The 19056-nt window shown below is 39.5% G+C and overlaps 1 protein-coding gene across 2 annotated transcripts; it reads left to right on the top strand.

Annotated features, from left to right (window-relative positions):
* The first annotated feature begins 350 nt into the window (after positions 1-350).
* Positions 351-18795, top strand: LOC306774575 (high affinity choline transporter 1-like). 2 transcript variants are annotated; one of them, XM_079264672.1, is made up of 10 exons: positions 351-415; positions 538-682; positions 3381-3589; positions 3683-3796; positions 5446-5601; positions 10410-10558; positions 13791-13934; positions 14156-14309; positions 14482-14699; positions 15432-18795. In XM_079264672.1, exons 3-10 carry the CDS (start codon positions 3406-3408, stop codon positions 15972-15974), a joined length of 1662 nt encoding a protein of 553 aa, XP_079120798.1. In that variant the 5' UTR covers positions 351-415; positions 538-682; positions 3381-3405; the 3' UTR covers positions 15975-18795. The 2 variants fall into 2 exon arrangements, with proteins under 2 accessions (XP_079120798.1, XP_079120797.1); XM_079264671.1 differs by having other exon boundaries at positions 381-682.
* Positions 18796-19056: the final 261 nt, after the last annotated feature.

Genomic DNA, 19056 nt, shown 5'->3' with positions numbered 1-19056 from the left:
AGATAAAATCGAAGTGAATCATCCCTGATAAAACATTAAAACCAATGAAAAGAGAGAATAGGAGGGAGTCGATTTACCAGCTGGGTGGGAAGTAAAATGGAAATTATGCTCAGAAATGTGCTGATCGAGTGCTGTTTGAGTTGCCAGTGTGGCCATAACACTTAAAACCATCCTCGTGTGTACCAGTGCGGGAGGGGCTGCCCCCTGCATTCTGGGAACAGCTAATTGGCTGCAGACAAGAGCTCTGATGCACCAATCAGGTGGCAGTAGTGGCAGCTTCCTTTGCCTTTTTTTTTTCCTGTATACCATCAGTCCCCTCCCACCATGTGAGCTTTAAAACTGGGGAAGCCGGAGGACCGATTCTAGAGCCTTCCATCCTCCTCACTGAAGCTGCCTCATGAGCTTTGCACATCAGGTCCCTCTCCTCACTGCAGAACACTTTCTTTAAGGAGAAAAGGCTCATTTCAAGTGGTCTTGTTTTCTTGAATGAAAGTTGTTGCAGGCTTTTCTTTACTTTCTTTTGTGTGTTGACACCAGACTCTTGCCGCTCTCTCACTTCCTCAACACTTTGGACAAGTTTTGAATGACTCTTTCTCCTCCTGGACTGAATTTATCACCTGTGAGACAAACTTCTGTCTTCTCTTCACATCATCACTAAGATCTGACTCACTCTTTACTCTAGGTATGTATTCACAGAATGTGTGCATTGTTTTTGTCATGATGCTTTCTACATGTAACACCTTTGTTGGGTGATTTTGTTTGGCCTAAAAGCTGTCCACGATGTGTGCATGCACAGACTCTCTGTAAACATGCTCAGCTTGGGACTCACTAAGTGAGGGTGCATGCCTCTATCCTAGAAAAATAGATCTGAGGAGGCAGAGGAGCCAAAATTGCTCCGGTGGTTTGTTGGACCATAACTGCCTATCTTTGTTTTCTGGCTTCCCTATCAGAGACTGTAATTTTCCACTCCGTCGTGTCACGGAGTGGAGAAGTACCACGGACTGAAATCATGGTCAAACTGTCGTGTATGTTGGATTTAGACAAATCAAACTGGAACTTAATTCACTTAAACTGTTGTTTTAAAAGTTATTTGTGTTTTTTTAGAAACTGTTTCTCTTTGGATATGTGGTGCAAACTACCTGACTTTTGACTGTATGCGATGTGAAGAGTTTCATTAACTGCTCTGTAACGTTTTGTCTGCATAACAAGATGTGGGTATAATTTAATTTGCGTTATGTTCCTTTATTTAAATCTATTTCCTTGCTGTCACCCTGAATCCTCTCCTCTGGCTGAATCAATTAAGTCATTCCCATTTGTCCTAACCAGTCATCCTCACTGAGGTCTGATTCACACGGCTTCACCCTCAACACCTCAAATGAACTTTAATGTTAGCAGCTCCCTGACAGGCAGAAATCCACTGCAGGTCTTCTTCTTTGGTTGGCCTTACATGACCCTAAAGTGTGTTTTTTAAGTCTTTAGTCGCCTCTTCCATCTTTAACTCATTCAGCTCGTCTTCCTGTGATAGCGTCTGTGAATGCGCTCTCTGCATCAGAAAGCAGCTGGGGATGGAGATGTGGAGGAGGCAGGCCGCGAGAGTCAGTCAGAACGGAAAAGTACTGAGAGGCAGGGAGATGAAGTGTGTGACTCAGTTAGGTGACTATTCGTAGAAAGCAGGAGTCCCAGTGCCAAGAAGTGCTCATGCACCTGCATGAATGAGAGCAATGTGAGGAATTTTCAAACAGAGAAAGCAGTCATGTCCAGAGATCTTTCTTCTGAGCAAAGATAGGAGATTCTTGTGCTTGTCATCTGTCAGCTGGACACAGATAAAGAAGATTACGTCATCGGGTGCTGACAAAAGCCGCAACATGTCAGCTGTTAGCATGACATGCTCAGACTTTGTTCTGCAGGGGAACTAAATGTTTAGTTAGTCATATATCTTCATAAAGGTACACCAGGACCAGCCACTAACAGGCTAATAAGCAGGTCGCTGAACCGATTCCATCAAAATTAAAAACAGAAAGTTAGTGGATATTTAGAAGAGTTAATCTAATCTAAACTGAAAGAGGAATAGTGTGGGGAAATCCTCAATGATGCATGGAAAAAAAACCAAATCATAAAGTTTTGAGAACACCATAAGCCATTTTTATTAGTCATGAAAATGGCTGTTTATTATAAGATCTGTCTATAATAAACATGTTTTGATCAGAAACTGCTTCATTGTCAGATATGTGGACCCACATGCATGACACATGAAGAGAGAAAGGTTGATCTAGACAATAATCAATTTCAAGACTGCAAACACAAGTAGGGTTAAAACCGACATACAGCAGTGCAAAAATGGACCCCTGGGTAACGGAAGCTCAAGGGGAAAATCTGGCAGTGTAGCAGTGGCAGTGCATCTACATGTGGGGAGGGTGAGTAGGAGGATGGAAGCAGATTAGTAGGGGGAGTGACAAAGCGAAAGCATTGAGCATAAACACCATCGTAATTACAAGAGACTGGGAAAGAAAACCTGGATTACACACACAGAAAGAGAATCTGGAGCCGCATAGCAGTCGTTGAACGACTCGCGCATTTTAGTGATGTTGAAGGTTTGGGGGGGGGTTCTCTCTTACATCTTCCAGCGTGCTTATTATTTTTAGTTTTTAGTTTTACAGAAGTTACCCTCTCACTGCACGGTTATAGCCTATATGCACACACAAACACACACACACACACACACATTTGTACAAACTAACTTGGCTTTGAGATGTGTTCACTTCCCAATGTTTGGGGTCCAAACTAGGGCTGCCCAACCACTGAAGATGGGGGACAACATCTGTCCGCCATCTTTGTCAGTGCCGCCAAGTATTATGGTGAGACCCCTTTCGACTCTACATCCCTCATCCAATTTTTGCCCCCCCCCCAATCTCCCACCCCAACTTATCTTTTTCTTCCTCATCTTGCGAACAAGCAGAGGCATGTCATCTGAGATGCTGCTGCTTCTGTCCTCTTTCTTTTCTCCTCTGTAGCCCTCCAATCATTCTCTTTTCTGTGAAAAGACATCCAGAATCTCTTTTTCACCACCAAAAACCTCTTTTTTATTTGTAGAAATCTGTCCTCTCTTTCTCATTTTTAAAATCTTTTGCTCTTCATAGCTTTCAGCAGATTATCAATGTAGCATTTTGCCAGAATTATAGTTTGCACTTCAGTTTGTGCAAATCTCCCTTCCCTGCCCCCTTGCTCTGCAGTCCTGCAAGTATTTCACACCATTAATGAGAAAGCCATGTTTTCTTTGCGTTGTACTGTTTTTTGCATTGCAAACCGTTGTTGATGTATTTGTTTCTGTAGATGCATTTAACTCAAATTCTAATGTCTTGTTTTATTCTGTCTCTCAACAGGAAACAGAAACAAAAGTAGTTCATAATGGCCCTCAATGTGCCCGGCTTGGTGGTGATGGCGGCGTTCTACTTGTTGATTCTGGGCACGGGCATCTGGGCATCCATGCGTTCCAAGAAGGAAGAGAAAAAGTGCTCAGGAGATGGCATGGAGATAACGCTGCTGGCTGGACGCAACATCAATCTTCTTGTGGGAATCTTCACGCTTACTGGTGAGGAAGCAGAAGCGTTGTCTGGTGTGTCTCCAAGCAAGAAACTCTGTGGAATGCATGTTATTAAAGCCTGTTTATCTTTTATTTCTGCAGCTACATGGGTGGGCGGAGGTTTCATCCTGGGTATAGCTGAGGCAACATACAACCCAACACTAGGTGCAGTTTGGGCACTCATGCCTGTACCTTATGTGTTGACCTTCTTCCTGGGTGAGTAGCAATTCAATTCAATTCAATTCAACTTTATTTGTATAGCGCCACTTCACAACAATGTTGTCACAGGGCACTTTACATACACGAATCAACATACACATAATTTTGAGCCAATTCATACATATCCTATAATAGAAACCAACTGATTGCATCGAGTCATGACTTGGATCTAATCCCCCATCCTGAGCATGCACGCGGCGACAGTGGGAAGGAAAAAACTCCGGCAGAACCCGGCTCAGGGAGGGCAGCCATCTGCCTCAATTGGTTGGGGTGGAGACGACAGGAAAGACAAATCAACATAGAATATATCAACATAGAGCATATAGAAAGGGTTTGTCTTGACCAGCATGTTAACAATGTTCACCACTTCCTCACTGGTGACTTTTATCTTAATGGCTGTGTATGTAAAATAGACGACTGTTGACATCTAACGTCAGTAAAATCTCAGTCTTGCACAGGTTTGTTCATGAAGGCTGCATTCTCTGCTGCAAAATCCTCTGCTCTGCAGGGTTTAGAAGTTTCCCTGCAGCAACACGCAGACGCAGTGTAGAGCTTGAGATTATGCTCTGCACATCTTAACATGCAATATCAAATGCAATATCTAGAATTGAGGATCCCTGTCCTACAGCTAATGAGCACACAATGGTGCAGAAGTGGAATGTGGCCATTTTTCACACAGTTTAGATCCATACTATATGTTGCAATTATTGATTATATATTGCAAGTAATCATCTAACAATAATATGAGCTATTTGCACGTTTTCTTAATAATGCATACTGACATAGAATCAGATGTAAATTGGTCAAAACTCATTATTTAGTAGAAAAATGTTTTTGTTTGCATATGATATTTTTTTAAAGCCCCTTCCTATCCTTACCCCAAAACTTTATCAACTTCTGAAAGTCCTGTGGAAAAAGGGTCCTAGGACACTAACTCAGCGACAATATTATAGCAAAGGTCTTTGAAATTGTCATTTAACCCTAACATGAGTCAAAAATCACTTCAGAAAGACAAGTTATGTGATTCTTCAGTGTATATAAGTTTTAAATTAACCTCAGTGACTTCAGTCTTCAGCTGAGGCGTTGTTGACCGGCGGTGCATCTCCCTTTCACCCCTACCCCCATTTGACTCTGCACACCAATAAGAGTGTCGCTCATGTTAAAAATAGTTCCATGAGAAATGCGTTTAGGATTGTGATTCAAGGCAACAGGTGCAGAAATCAGTTCCCTCTGAAGCTAAGATAACCTAACCCTGAACGTGGTAACAAACTCTGTGGTTCGTATATAAACCTTTTGGAAAAAGTGAAATACATCAGTAACGTGGACCCACTGTCAAAATGACCTGCATGGTGTTAGCGCATTAGGAACTGGAAAGTCTGGTCTCTCTGATCAGGAAATATTACATTCCCCGTTCTGCTCTTGTCCATTGTTGACCAAGTAGACCCATGAGTTCAGCTCAAGGTGTTTATTGTGTTATCTGTAGAGAACACTTGTTTTCACAATTGTTCACACACTTGCCCTCTCATTCTCTCTCACCCTCTTCCTTTCCTTCTCATGTGGCATTTCAAATGATATGTCTTAAAGCTGATGGCTTCATGATTTCCACAAAGGGAATCACATCTTGTTCTACCATCTTCCTTCTGCAGGTGGCTTTTTCTTTGCCAAGCCTATGAGAGAGAACCAGTACGTGACAATGATGGACCCGTTCCAGAAGAAGTATGGGAACGTCCTGAGCAGTGCGCTGATCTTTCCCGCACTTGTGGCTGATGTGCTGTGGGTGGCACGCACACTTGTCAGTCTTGGTAAGTTACTACACACTGTAGAGTAGTGTAACACGATATTGGGTGGTCACACATACTCGTGAAATTATTCAGACATGAATAGATAAGGGTACATAATGTGCTACCAGAGTGTAAAATCAGCTGGGCATTGTCGTATGGTGCTTTTTGGCACCAAGGCTACCATGAAGTGGTATAAACTACTCAAAGGGAGCAGTTGGATTAAATCACTACTAGCAACACCTTTAACAGTAAACTCCTTCAAACATATTATATTAAGTTTAGCTTCAGCATACAACGAGTGCACAATAAGGTAGATATCACAAAGAAGTATTTTTTTCATGACTTTAAAAAATTTGACAACCTCTTCATCCAACTAGATTCTAATCAACTAGGCGCAGCTAGGCTATTGGTTTTTCAGTGTATGTAGTCATACTGTGACAGTAACCAATCCTGTTATTCCAATTCAAAGAATTGCAGACATAGTTCACAGCCTCTAACTAGTCTTAGTTAGCTAATTAGCATGGTAGCCATTCAGTATCTACACGCATGTTATCATGTTCATATCCGTATTCCGTATCAGGATTCTTCAGTAGATATTTTGGCCTCTTGATTTTAAATAGGGTGACATTGCTATTGCATCACTCTGTCAACGTTGTTGGCTGAGAAAAGTTGTGAAAATGTAAGATTTTCAAGCAGCAGCAAAGGTGCAAACCATTCAGATCCTCTGACACAATTCCAAACATTAGGCATGGCTATCATTAATGCTAAAGCATAGCGTTCTCAAGATTCCTGTCCTCATGAACATGATTGGTACATTAGCAGAAGAAGTTTTGGGTTTACTTTTTCTGTGTGTACACATACATATATATATATATATATATATATATATATATATATATATATATATATATATATATATATATATATATATATATATATATATATATATATATATATGTATGTGTACATATATATATATATATATATATATATATATATATATATATATATATATATATATATATATATATATATATATATATATATATATTTATATGTATATATAGATGAATAGATAGATAGATTGTAGAGAAGAATGGCTTATACATAGCTGTATTTTGTTTAATTGTTATTAATCAAACCCAATACAATTTTTAAATAACAGTTAGCCTCTTAGATGTCATTTCATTAGCATTAAGCTGATTAGTAGATCATTATATACATACCGATTTCTTCAAATAACAATTTTTGTGTGATATGTCCCATTATCCATATCACACATTATCCAAAATGTGCATTATCCAAAATTTATGTCACACTCGCTCTGCATCTTGAAGCTGACACAAACAAACATGTTTTTAAACACAAGCAGATGTACGTAATGATGCTAACATTACAAAAGCTAACTGTTCCTAACCTATGGCAGTAGTTCTATATATTTTTGTCTGAGATTCTTTGACTTGATCTTTCAGCAGTTTGTGAAGTGATCATTGAACAATAATTGTAAAATAGTTGTTATCATTATTCAAACTTCTCAACTTAGTTTAGTATTTTCAGTAAAGTAATTAAGGTAACTTTAGAATAATTGGCTCACTTGCTAAAAGCACCCTCACATCTCATTAGATAACCTGAGACTGAAATTGCTTTTAGTTACCACTTCTTTGAAACGTGTAAGAATCTTAAGTCATATTTTTTATATATAGCACATAAGACTTGTTTAGCAAATAGCTTGAAATAAAAAAAAACATTACTGTTGTTTCACATCTGTCTTTGTGGCTCTGCTGAAAACCATATGTTAGCCGTTAGCATACACACAACAACGTTCAGTCCCTAAAAATAACCATAGCTGCTGATTAGTACTACAGTAGTAGGAGTATAGATATTTCAATAGTTGTTAGTTTGTAGTGTGAAAATTTTGGCCAGATTCATGTTGATGAATCCATTGTTATGTATGCTACTGTATGTCATAACATTACTCTTTTGTTATGTCCTCAGTTAATAAAAATGTGTGGGTGTTCGTGTGCTTGTGTGAACAAATATGTGAATGCAGTGTTTTCAATGCTATTTCATTTACCAATGTTGTTTGAAAAAATAGAGGGTTAAGCATTGAGCAACTTGTTGATTGTTGTTCCATCAGACTTTTTTCTAAAGTTTATTCCACAACTATAACTCTGACAGAGATAAATGACCTGTGCAAATCATCATACATTTTTTTTAACAGATTTACAAAAAGTTTATTGACAGTGTTGGGTCCATTTAGGTTTTGCTGACTCACTGCAAAAATATTGGTAGGGAGGCAGAAATGTTTCTGTCATGGTTGTCTAAACCAGTTAAATAAATATAGCACCAGGGGACACCTCACTTCTTAGTAAAACCTCCTGACGTTGTTTTTGGGCAGTTAAGCAGACATCCCTGACATCCACTTGGCATCAAATAGACACGCACAGAAACACTTGACACCCAACAGGCTGCGCTGAGCATTTCAACCACTTGAGCGTTGCCGGGAGACTGTTTGTGTAGTTTTAACAGAGCTGACGGTCTGCTTGAGGGGGTGTATGACTGTGTGGTGGTAAATCAGTGCCAAAAAGGATTTAATTTATAAAACACACTTTTTGTGAACTATCATGTATCAGGGTGCAACCAAGAGCTTATAGCCCTGGTCAAATTTCTGCCAAGACAAAATTAATTAGAGAGTACAATTATGAAGGGAGTGTGTGTGTGTGTGTGTGTGTGTGTGTGTGTGTGTGTGTGTGTGTGTGTGTGTGTGTGTGTGTGTGTGTGTGCGTGTGCGTGTGTGTGTGTGTGTAAGTGGGGCAAGAATCTAAAAACAACACAGGGGGTATGTAGGTCCATCCCTGGTGCTGCCCATTAAGCCCTAGAAGCCCTTGAATATCATTCCACCTTTCCTCTTGCTAAGTTTAGCATGTAGAGGAACAGCACAGCTCAGCACGGCACCGATCAGGTCAAGTACTATATTTGGAAAACAGACCACCCAGGAATTATTTACGATATAGTGATTATGTTACGTAATGTCCCACCATATGATAAGTAACCGAACAAACAACACCAAGATCCTCGTACGTTTAGAGGTGCATTGACACATAGAGTCCAGGTTTGGATATCAGCTGGCAAAGACAAGTCTCTTTGGTTTAACCCAAGGCTTTCTACCCCAAGCCACAGTGTGCAGGCTCGAAAAAAAAAAAGGTGGAAAAAATACTATATACATGTATAAACCACTCAGTACTAAATTACGTAACGGACAGAGCACAAATGCATCTATAATGTAAACTATAAATTATATAGTCTTAATTTTACTCTTTGTATAAAAGTCTTTCTGAAAAGGAGAAATTCCTCAACAGTTTATTTTAGATGATACAACAATGGGGAAGTAGGTGGGAAATTTAGTTAATTTCAGAAAACCTCCACAATAATTAGATTTTAATGTAAAAAAAAAAAAATGGTCAAACAGCAAAAGATATGTATCTGCAAGGTGGTTTAAAGTCAGAAAGTTGAGATAAGGAAGTGGTGGGAGCACTGGGGTGGGGGCTAGAAGACAGCAGGGGGGTGAGTGGAGATCGATGGTGCCAATCTGACACTTCTCTGTTTAAGGGCATTGTTGTGGTGTGGCTGCAGGCTGCGGCAGGGAGATCCTTGGCAATGTGGGAGAAGAGACGGTGAAGGTAGCGATGTTTTGCTTGCCTTGTTTAAGTAACAGATGTCTTTATCAAGTTGGTTTTTTTTTTTATTATGCTTTCATGATTTACAGACAGTTTTCTGTACCATCTTGATTTTTTTTTAAAACTAGAAACATCTATATTAAAACTGTGATAAATCACCGAAGATGGTTAAAAAAACAATGTTTTGGAGTCATCACTAATGAATTGTGTCTGCCTGTATTAAGCGTTTTAGCCATATTATCATTTTGCTTTTTTGTTGGCCTTATGCTTCACGTGAATTTTTTGATGCACCTGAAAGGTTTAAATAATAGTCACCTAGGTTTAAATTATAATTTTTTTTTTGGTCTTAGTTATTCATATATCATCTGTTGTTTTTTTGTTCATAAAATCTGAGTGTCAATACTGCATTTTATTAAATGAACAGTAGGGATGCACCGATACCAGTATCATAATTGGCTCAATACCAAGTGTGTGTACTCGAACATGGTATTAATAAAAGTGTACTGATACCACAGCCGATACCACACTAGTCAAGCTAGTGCAGATGTGTTTGATAACATGCTTCGGACATGTTTTTAAAGAAATAAATGCCTTGAATGTTAAAATGTGACATTTTTTATTACACTAAAAGCTAGATCTTTGTTTCAAAACCACACATTTATAGTTGTATTTAGGTAAAATGTGCTGAATCAAAATAAAACTTGTTGAAATTGTTAGATCTGTAATGTTATATTTGTTTTGGTGAGGTAACTTCAGAAAGGATGGGTAATTTATTACAACCTAATGAAATCTTACACCGTTATAACAGCAATAATAACCACAATAATGTTCACATAAACAGATTTGATATTGGCAAATATTGGTATCGGCAGATATTCAAATTTCAGATATCGGTATTGGATTAGAATTCCCGAAATGTGGATCGGTGTATCCCTAATGAACAGTTATAACAATGTCATGTTTCTTTTTAAATCTTATGAACATGTAAGTGGATGAACGAATGTGGGTCTGTATGAGTGAGAGAGACTGAGACCCTAATAATTACGTTAATCAAACACTGACAGTAATTATCTGCATGTATTTGTGAATTAATCAACTTGCTGTAAACTGCTCAGTCTTTTCAATACTCATTGCTCTGCTGTCTTGTTCCAGGTGGGACTATGAGTGTGATCCTGGACCTCCCCTACGTCTACTCCATTATCATTTCCTCAGTGGTGGCCATAGTCTACACACTGCTGGGGGGACTGTACTCTGTGGCCTACACAGATGTCATCCAGCTCATTCTCATCTTTGTCAGCCTGGTGCGTAAACATCTCCTGGCTTATTCACATAGGGGCATGTTTACGTCAGTATCTTGCAACTTTAAAGCGTCACTTTTCTATGTCAAGCATGTAGCCTATCAGATTACTCACACAAAAGAAAAGATAGACATGGATGACAGTATTATGAAGGGATACAATTTCATAAGGTCCCAAGGTAACTTCATCACAATGCATGCTGGTTAAATTACCTGCTGTGTGTGTGGTGCGGGGTGGGGTGGGGGGTGGTTGGGGGTGGATGCCATCCAGAAAAGGAAACAAAGACTTATCAGAGTGCGTTAGATCTTTAATTTCTTTATATAAATCTGCTTGACAACTTGTACAGTTCAGGTTTCTCTGCTCGTCTTTGTGACAGAGCTACTCTAAAGGCTCAATAATTGAGAGCTGAATAGGAATGTAGTAATGCTTAAGCAAGTAGCTCCAGCAGGTGGAAATAACTTCTAATACAGCAGCTATAGCATTGTTAGCTCAATGTTCATACAGGCTGTAATCACTAACTGGATTAAAATGATCACAGTTTATTCTACATACATGTTTTCACAACTGACTTCAGTGCCAGCTATTCTCCCAGCTATTCTCCAAACTTCTTTTGCAGCACAGTTTGGACTGATAGGAGATGTTATGTGCTAAGCTACATCAGCCTTACATTTGCTAGCTTGTCAAGCTAAAGCTAATGAAGTAACTCTTTTGACCCATGTTATACAAGTTTGATAATCAGCCAAAAACTCATTCTTCATCCAAAAGAAAAGTTTAAAGTAAAGTCTAGGAGAACATGCCAATATATATTTCTTTAAAAAAAAAAAAAAGTGTGGAACAATGTATCGGTCAAGACTAATTACTGGATTATAAACATGAAATTAAGGGTGATTCTCACTTCTCCCCCTTCCCCCTTCCACTTAGCCCTATCCCTTCATTTTGCGCAATCATGTGGGGGGAAGGGGTATCCAAATTCTCCTTTGGACAAAGGCTAAGGGGGAAGGGTGAGGGCTACACACCCCTTAAAGTGAAGATTTTCCAGGACCACACTTCATTGAAGAAGGGGTAGAAGCGTACAGCTGCCAATTACTAGTTCCTGTACAGCGCGTTCACCGGCAACATGTCTACCAATGCTGAAGAAGAGGTTTACAAATTTAAGTATTTTTAGCAATAAATACGATTCAATAACAAGACTGAAATTATGGCGTTTTATTTTATGATAGTATTTTCTGCTCTGTGAAAGTTTGCTACGATTCGCACAAAAGGCTAGCATTTGCTGAACTGCTGGTTTGATATATGAATGAATAAAACCACTGTTGCTGTTTTCTTTCAGTGACAATCTATATGTTGTAGCATTTCCTTTACTTTTGTGCACAGTGCTAAATTGTATCATATGTTTTAACCAGGGACACCAGAACACACAAGGGCACTTATCCACTACAGAGCAGAAAAAGAGGAGTTTATTGTTTGCGTTCCTGTTCTTGTACTAATTTCTGTTAAAAAGCCTCTATTAAGTTATAATTACATAAAGAAGTTACACGTGCAATTCCCATGTTGTGAATACAATGTCTGCAAAACAGCGTTCAAGGGACAGCAGTTCCCGTTTATGCAGTTTACACAGCATTAAAGTTTTTATACAATTACTACTATAGTCTGTATTTATATCTACATTTGAAAAAAATAAATAAATAAAACTATGTATCTCATAGACAACTTGTATCTGACCCGTGTAATGGAATGCATTTGGCTAATGAAAACAAACAAAAAATTTCTACTTTCGATGCAGAGCATTCATAAAAGAGGTGTGGTTAGCAGGAAAGGTGACTAGCCAACAAGCATATGTGGCGTGATGAAAGCGTAAAGTGCAGAAATATCCTGCCGACAACGCCAGAATGTGGTGCGATGAAAGCATAAAGTGCAGAAATATGTTGCTGACAACGCCAACCAGGGGGAATGCTGCCCCTGGGAAACCGCTAACCAGGAACACGCTGGTTAGGCACACAAATTCGTTCACCACTCGGCAGAGACTGTTCAAGTTACAAAACAACTTTTATTTGAACAAAATGCAAAATAAATCTAAATCTTATTTAAAATCACTAAGCTACCAGCTCAAGTGCAGGAGGTGAAAATGGGCCATAGCAGCATTTAAACAAAAAGGAGAAAACTTTCAAACCAAACCACCTGTGCACTGCACCCCAAATGAACACTCGTGAAGAAAGAAACACCACCAGGGAAGGGAATGGTGCCTCAGGCCCACAGCACCTGCACACAGAATAAAAAGTTAAAATACAACACTAAGGTGGGCCCAGAAAGTAGGGCCAACCACTTCCAGTTGGAGGCCCCTCGCAGCACTCAAAGGTAGTGTAGGGTGAAGCAGATGATGCAGATTTATGGCGACAATTATACCCATACATACCGCTGCCACAGCATCAGCGCAGAGCAGAGGGGACAGAGGGAGCTGAAAGACTGTCTGCAGCATGATTAAAATCACACACACACCCTAATCAGCAAAAGGCCATCATGACACACCAGAACATCACAGACAGTGCGAACTCACCACAGATCTGCAGCATCACATGTAAACAATCCTGCGGTGCGCCAGTCTCACCCCACATGAGTGATCAGCTCAGCTACGAGTGAGAAACTGCTTAACACACGAAAACTGAGTGGATAAGGATCTGGTAGCGAGACTTACCTTTTTGATGGAAACAGATCACACTGCTGTCGCACCACCACAGCCAGATAGAAAGCCAGAGGAGGAGGAGATCTTGACCTGCGCTGTATTGCCAATTTGTCAACACGTGACACTCTGGCACCACAGCGCCATGTCGTGGCCTGGAGGAAAAGAACCTCCGGCCACACATACAAAAAATGGGAGATATACCGAATGCCCAGACAACAGAAAGTAGCACAGCTGATGACAACAGCATCTTGGAAACAATCACTTGATGACGTCGTCATGGTGTAGTGGTATCCCATTTCTTAGGGAACATTTTCACCACTTGACACTTACCCCTCCACTGGGGGGCTGAGGGATAGGGATAGGGATAGGGATAGGGCTAGGGCTAGGGGAAAGGGTAAAAGATAGAACTGAGACTTAGCCTAAGACTACTGTGTTTCACTTAGTTACATTTGCAGGTTTTTTTCTTTTTTTTCCACATTTTGATTGCAAAAATCTGAACTGAAAACTTCCCCTACTGGGCTTTTAATCAGATTAACTGTGTCCTTGTGTTTACAGTGGGTGTGTGTTCCTTTCCTGTTGACCAACCCTCACTCAGTAGACATCTCACTGACTGCATACAATGAGACCTTTCAGGCTCCCTGGGTGGGCACTGTTGAGCTCAATGAGGCCGGCAAGTGGTTTGATGACTTCATGCTGCTGGTGAGTGAAACTCGGGACGTTGTCATAACCAAACATATACACAGAGAAAGCTAAAAGTCATTATCTTCCATTAGAAAAGCTAAATCAAATTTAGCCCTGCCATTCAATTAAACAGACTTTTTTCATTTAGTGAGAAAACAGCCAAGCATAACAATTGTTCTTGTCCTGTATTTCTGTCAACATTTCCCAGTCAACATGCTTGAACCTTGTTTTTGTGCCAGGCATTGGGCGGCTTGGCCTACCAGGCGTTCTACCAAAGAATCCTGTCCGCTTCATCTTACACCCAGGCTCAAGTGACCTGCTTTGCTTCTTCAGCCTGCTGCCTGGTGCTGGGTATCCCATCTGTGCTAGTTGGGGCTGTGGCAGCATCAACAGGTACACCTTCTGAAGTTACACCTCTGGAAAATTCTGACATAAGTTTCTCCTGGCTTTGTGCCTTATGTTTCTCCATTGGAAACAAGCATTTTACCACTGAGTTAAGCTTTCTATTATTAATTACTGTCTTCTGAAATTCCTAAATCCAATATTCTCCTTGAAATCCTCCCAGACTGGAACTCAACTGCATATGGTTTGCCCACTCCATATGACCGTGGACAGGTAGGATCCATCCTCCCCATTGCTCTGCAGTACCTCACGCCTACCTACATCTCAGTCATCGGCATTGGCGCTGTAGCTGCAGCTGTCATGTCCTCCATGGACTCGGCCCTGCTGTCTTCTGCTTCATTGTTTTCCTCAAATATCTACAAAAACATCATTAGGAAGCAGGTGAGAAAGCTCAAACAATGTATATGCCCTTTTAAGTGGGGGATGTAACAGTTTGATGTACTGGTTGTCCTTTTTATTGTGTTCACAAACAAACAGGAGAATATTTAGAGGAGCACTTAATCATTTTGGTAGTTTAGCTTTTGTTTGCAAGAACTACTTTTAAAGTCACATTGCAATAACCATCAGCTTGGTGGCTCAAAGTTGGTAGAAGGAACTGGATTGTTAGTTTATGTTCCCCAAAGGATCCATCTTCATAGTTTTGGGTGTGGCTCATAAAATTTTTCCTTTCTTTTTCTTGCTTTGATTTGAACTTTCATTTGAACAGAAACCGCTTAGAGGGAATAATTGTAGTGTCTTTGTCTGATGTAATGTTACAAAGATATTTGTGTGGGTAGAGTGTAATAAACCAGACATTGTATAGTTTTATTGTACACCCAATACTGTACATACTGTACAGACAGCCTACAGTCTCATATGGAGCTTTGTTTATTATGTTTTCTTTAAAAAAAAAAAAAAGAAGAAAAAAATCAACTGTATATTTCTGTTTCGTTCCTTAAAAGAATGTTGCACACAATAGGCCACTTCAGTGCTGGTTCCCATGGATGTTTTGTTTTTTAGCAATCTCTTGCCCTTGGAGGCTGTAAAACCAGACAATTGTTTGATTCAGACACTGTATAACAAGATGTAAGGTGAAAGTTGCCTGACTAGTTCCCATTCCTTCTGCTCCAACAGGCTTCAGACTATGAGATGCAGTGGGTGATCCGGATTTCAGTGGTGGTGGTGGGTTTTGCTGGCACTGCCCTAACCTTCTTGGATAGCAGTGTCCTGGTCTTCTGGATTGTGGGTGTGGACATGTCATACACCATCATGTTTCCTCAGTTGGTCTGCGTCCTCTTCTTCAAGGTGTCTAATGGTTATGGAGCCACTGTTGGCTACATCATTGGCTTTGCCATGAGGGTACTAAGCGGCGAGCCCCTCCTTGGCCTTCCGCCCGCAATCAGGTTCCCTGGCTGCCGGCTGGACAAAGAGGGCAAGCTAACCCAGTTCTTCCCCTTCCGCACAACCATCATGATCATGTCTCTAGTGTCCATTCTGCTATTCTCATGGCTGGCATCCATTATTTTCAACAAAGGCTTGCTGTCAGGAAAATGGGATGTGTTTGATATTAAACGCAAGCAGAAACCAGCACAAACCACGGCTCCTATTGTCAAGATGGCCAATGCCAGTGAGGATCCATCAGCAGCCAAGCAGCTACTGGAAACAACCAGTTGCTGAGGAGACTTCAGAAGACAGAGAGACGGGATGGGAACTGCAGGAGGCGAACATGTCCATTCGCCTGCGAGGCAAAGCGTCATAGAGTGGGAACAGCTGCAAAGGCTCGACATTATGCACATGATTTTGTACAGTTTCAAAGTGAATTTTTGGTGATTACGAGCACTTGTATTCTCGTCCACACATGAAAGAAGCCCACTCGAAAAAGAACCCAGTTCAAACCAAAGAACACTTTTAGTGAATTTCCCTAAGAAAATTTGAGAAAAAAAACAAGAAAAGAACTTCAATTTTTTGAGCAAATGCAGAAAGTAAAACAACTTATACCTCTTCACTATTTAGATACTTAATAAAAAGCAGACTTTTGTAGTTGTATATATATCTAAGTATATTTTTGCATCCATGCTTTGACAATCTGAGACATTCAGTTCTGTCAGCCTACGAGGCTCCTGGAAAACTTTTTAAAAAATTTGCACAAGAAACTGAGTTCATCCCAAAGGAATGATCAGTCCACCAGAATGGTGACGATATACTGTAATTCACAAATGTCGACAAAAAGTGTTTTTATTTATCGAATTTTGCTTTTCATAAGTGACATCACTGTGTCATATGCCCTCTCAGAAACCTGAATGCAGCAAGCCATCTCCCTCATCTTTAACTGAATGATCACTAACTCAAGTGTTGGCACGGCTGACAGGAAACATGAACTGCAATGAAATGTTGTGATGCAAGTACATCTTGTTTCTCTCACTGCAAAAAATGCAAATAATGTGCAGCAATACAGGGCTCGCTCTCTCTCACACACCAGAACAAAGAAATTGCACCCAAAGAACAAAGAGAGTGCGACACTTGCTCTGTTCAATGGTGCATTTGTGAAAGAGGTCTGATTTTGCAATTTCCTTGAATGTGATCGGATTTCTTCTTCCCCTTCTTGATCAATGAGTTCAGCTTTCAACAGCTGTAGCTCTGCTTGCTTTGTTAGATAACAAACAACAATTAGCTTTTTATGTCTGGAAAATATTAGAATTAAAGAATCAAGGCTCATACACCAATGTGCAGCATGTTATTTTCTAATTACCAAACTGTTCTGCTGTAAAGTATCACAAACATTTGTTTTCACTCCAGTCGGAAAGGTTTTTTTTTTTTTTTTTTTTTGTAAAAATCTGTAATTATCTGTATGTAGTGAGACAGTAGTTGGAGATATGTTGCGTATTTAAGATGTGAAGATGAAATATTCACATCTCAACTTTTACCTCCAGCTCTCAGATAATGTTTAGACGACACCAGTAGGCTTAGATTATTTTCTGCTTTTTGTTGGGTTGTTTTTTTTGTTTTTTTTTTTACAAAACTTTCACAAATTTTAGAACCACGCAGGTACAGACGAAAGGAGTCCCTTACTGGTCCATGTTCGGGCGCAGAGCAACACTGGAGGCTTTGGTATGTTAGCAATGAGAAGACATGAACAAATGGCATTTAAAAAAACAAAAAAAAACACGTTAAATAGACTTTTTAAATGTTTTTTATTTAATGACCATTAAAACGACCCATTGTTTTGTGAATAACACCAGGGAAAGACTAAACTACCAGCCCATTCCCCTTTAGCAACATTTTATGAATCTGTTTCCTGTAGAGAGATCACACGTTTTCCTTCTCCTCACCCATTCATCTTCCTCCTCATTGTTCCTCTCCTGTCCTTTTAAAAAATGTGCCTTTTAGTTGTTTTTGTACTGTACTGTTTAGTTTGTAATGTATGCAGAACTGTAGTTTACAGTGGGATCACTTTTCCTGCAGCTAAGAATCTGCAAATCTACACTTCACCACAGGATTAATTCTTCCTTTTAACTATTGGATTTTTTAACACTTCTGTATTTTTTCTTTTTTTTTTTTTCGTTGTATTTGTTACTTCAGTGTGCCTGCATAGCATGTTGTGCAAAGATATTTCAGCTAATGTGTGAAGGTCAGAAAACTCCTCTACCACATTACTGCCTTAAATGTCACTGGAAGCAATAATCACTTCTTTCACTGTGGCTCATCGCTGGACTTAGTTACATTGGCCGAAACTCTAGTCACTGTTCAAATACCTCATGGAGTGGTATTGTGGATTTTAACTACAAAGAAAAATATTTAAAAGTATGGTTCCTACAACTATCCAAATCATACTGAGTGAATGTCAAGAAGCTGTGTGTCAAAACATGGCGCATGCAAGACATGATGCATCCATCTTTTAAAGTGTGATTGGGATTTCCAGCTGTATTATAATATTGTAATGTGTATTTACACTTTTTTTAATCTGTGTTCATCAGAATGCATTGAGTATCTGTTTTTATTTGAAGTTGTTTGTTTATTTTTAAGGAAAAGTCATTTTGCCTTCAGTTGTGGAGAACATTAATTAAGTTGTTAATTTCCCTCCTTTGTGGCAGAATAACTGTACAGAATAACATGTTACTGTTACACGTCTGCCCAAAAATAATCACCAAATAATGTCTCTGAATGAGATTTGACAACAAAAAAAAAAAAGAAAACATACAGTAAATAATGGGGAAAAAGTGCATTTCATGACTTTTTTTTTTCTTTTGCTTCCCTGTTTGGCTCAGTTTAAGAGTACTGGGACAGTTGTGTTGATTTTGTATCATGTCTAAAGTGGTGTATTTTCCTCTAATATGTTTTTGGTTTTATATTACTATGCATGTTGGTGATTATTATCTGTGCTGTTTGTATACCGAACCTTTCTGAAGGGCTGTTTCTCTTGCCACTTGGCAAGGTCCTACTTTGTAATGAATAAATGAAAAACCCCATGGGGTGATGTTCTGTAAGAATAAAGACTCAAGCTGAACTACTGCCTGTTTACTATCTGAGTCATCTCAGTGAGGATAAAACCAGCTCAAACACAATTGTTCCAAGAAATGTTCCACTGAATCACCAAGTTTCCCCAAGCTGCAAATATAACTTAAGCATTTCAACACCTTCACTGTTTATTATGTTTATCAAATAGTCACCTTCACTGTTTATTATGTTTATCAAATAGTAGCCTGGGATAATTAAGGTCATAGAAGTACAAGCCAAGAGTAGAAAACTGCTTATGAAACAG

This window comes from Telmatherina bonti (assembly GCF_933228915.1).
Source record: "Telmatherina bonti genome assembly, chromosome: 3".
Lineage (NCBI taxonomy): Eukaryota > Metazoa > Chordata > Actinopteri > Atheriniformes > Telmatherinidae > Telmatherina > Telmatherina bonti.
The sequence above is the reverse complement of the archived record's forward strand: the minus strand, read 5'-3'. Positions and strand labels throughout refer to the sequence as shown.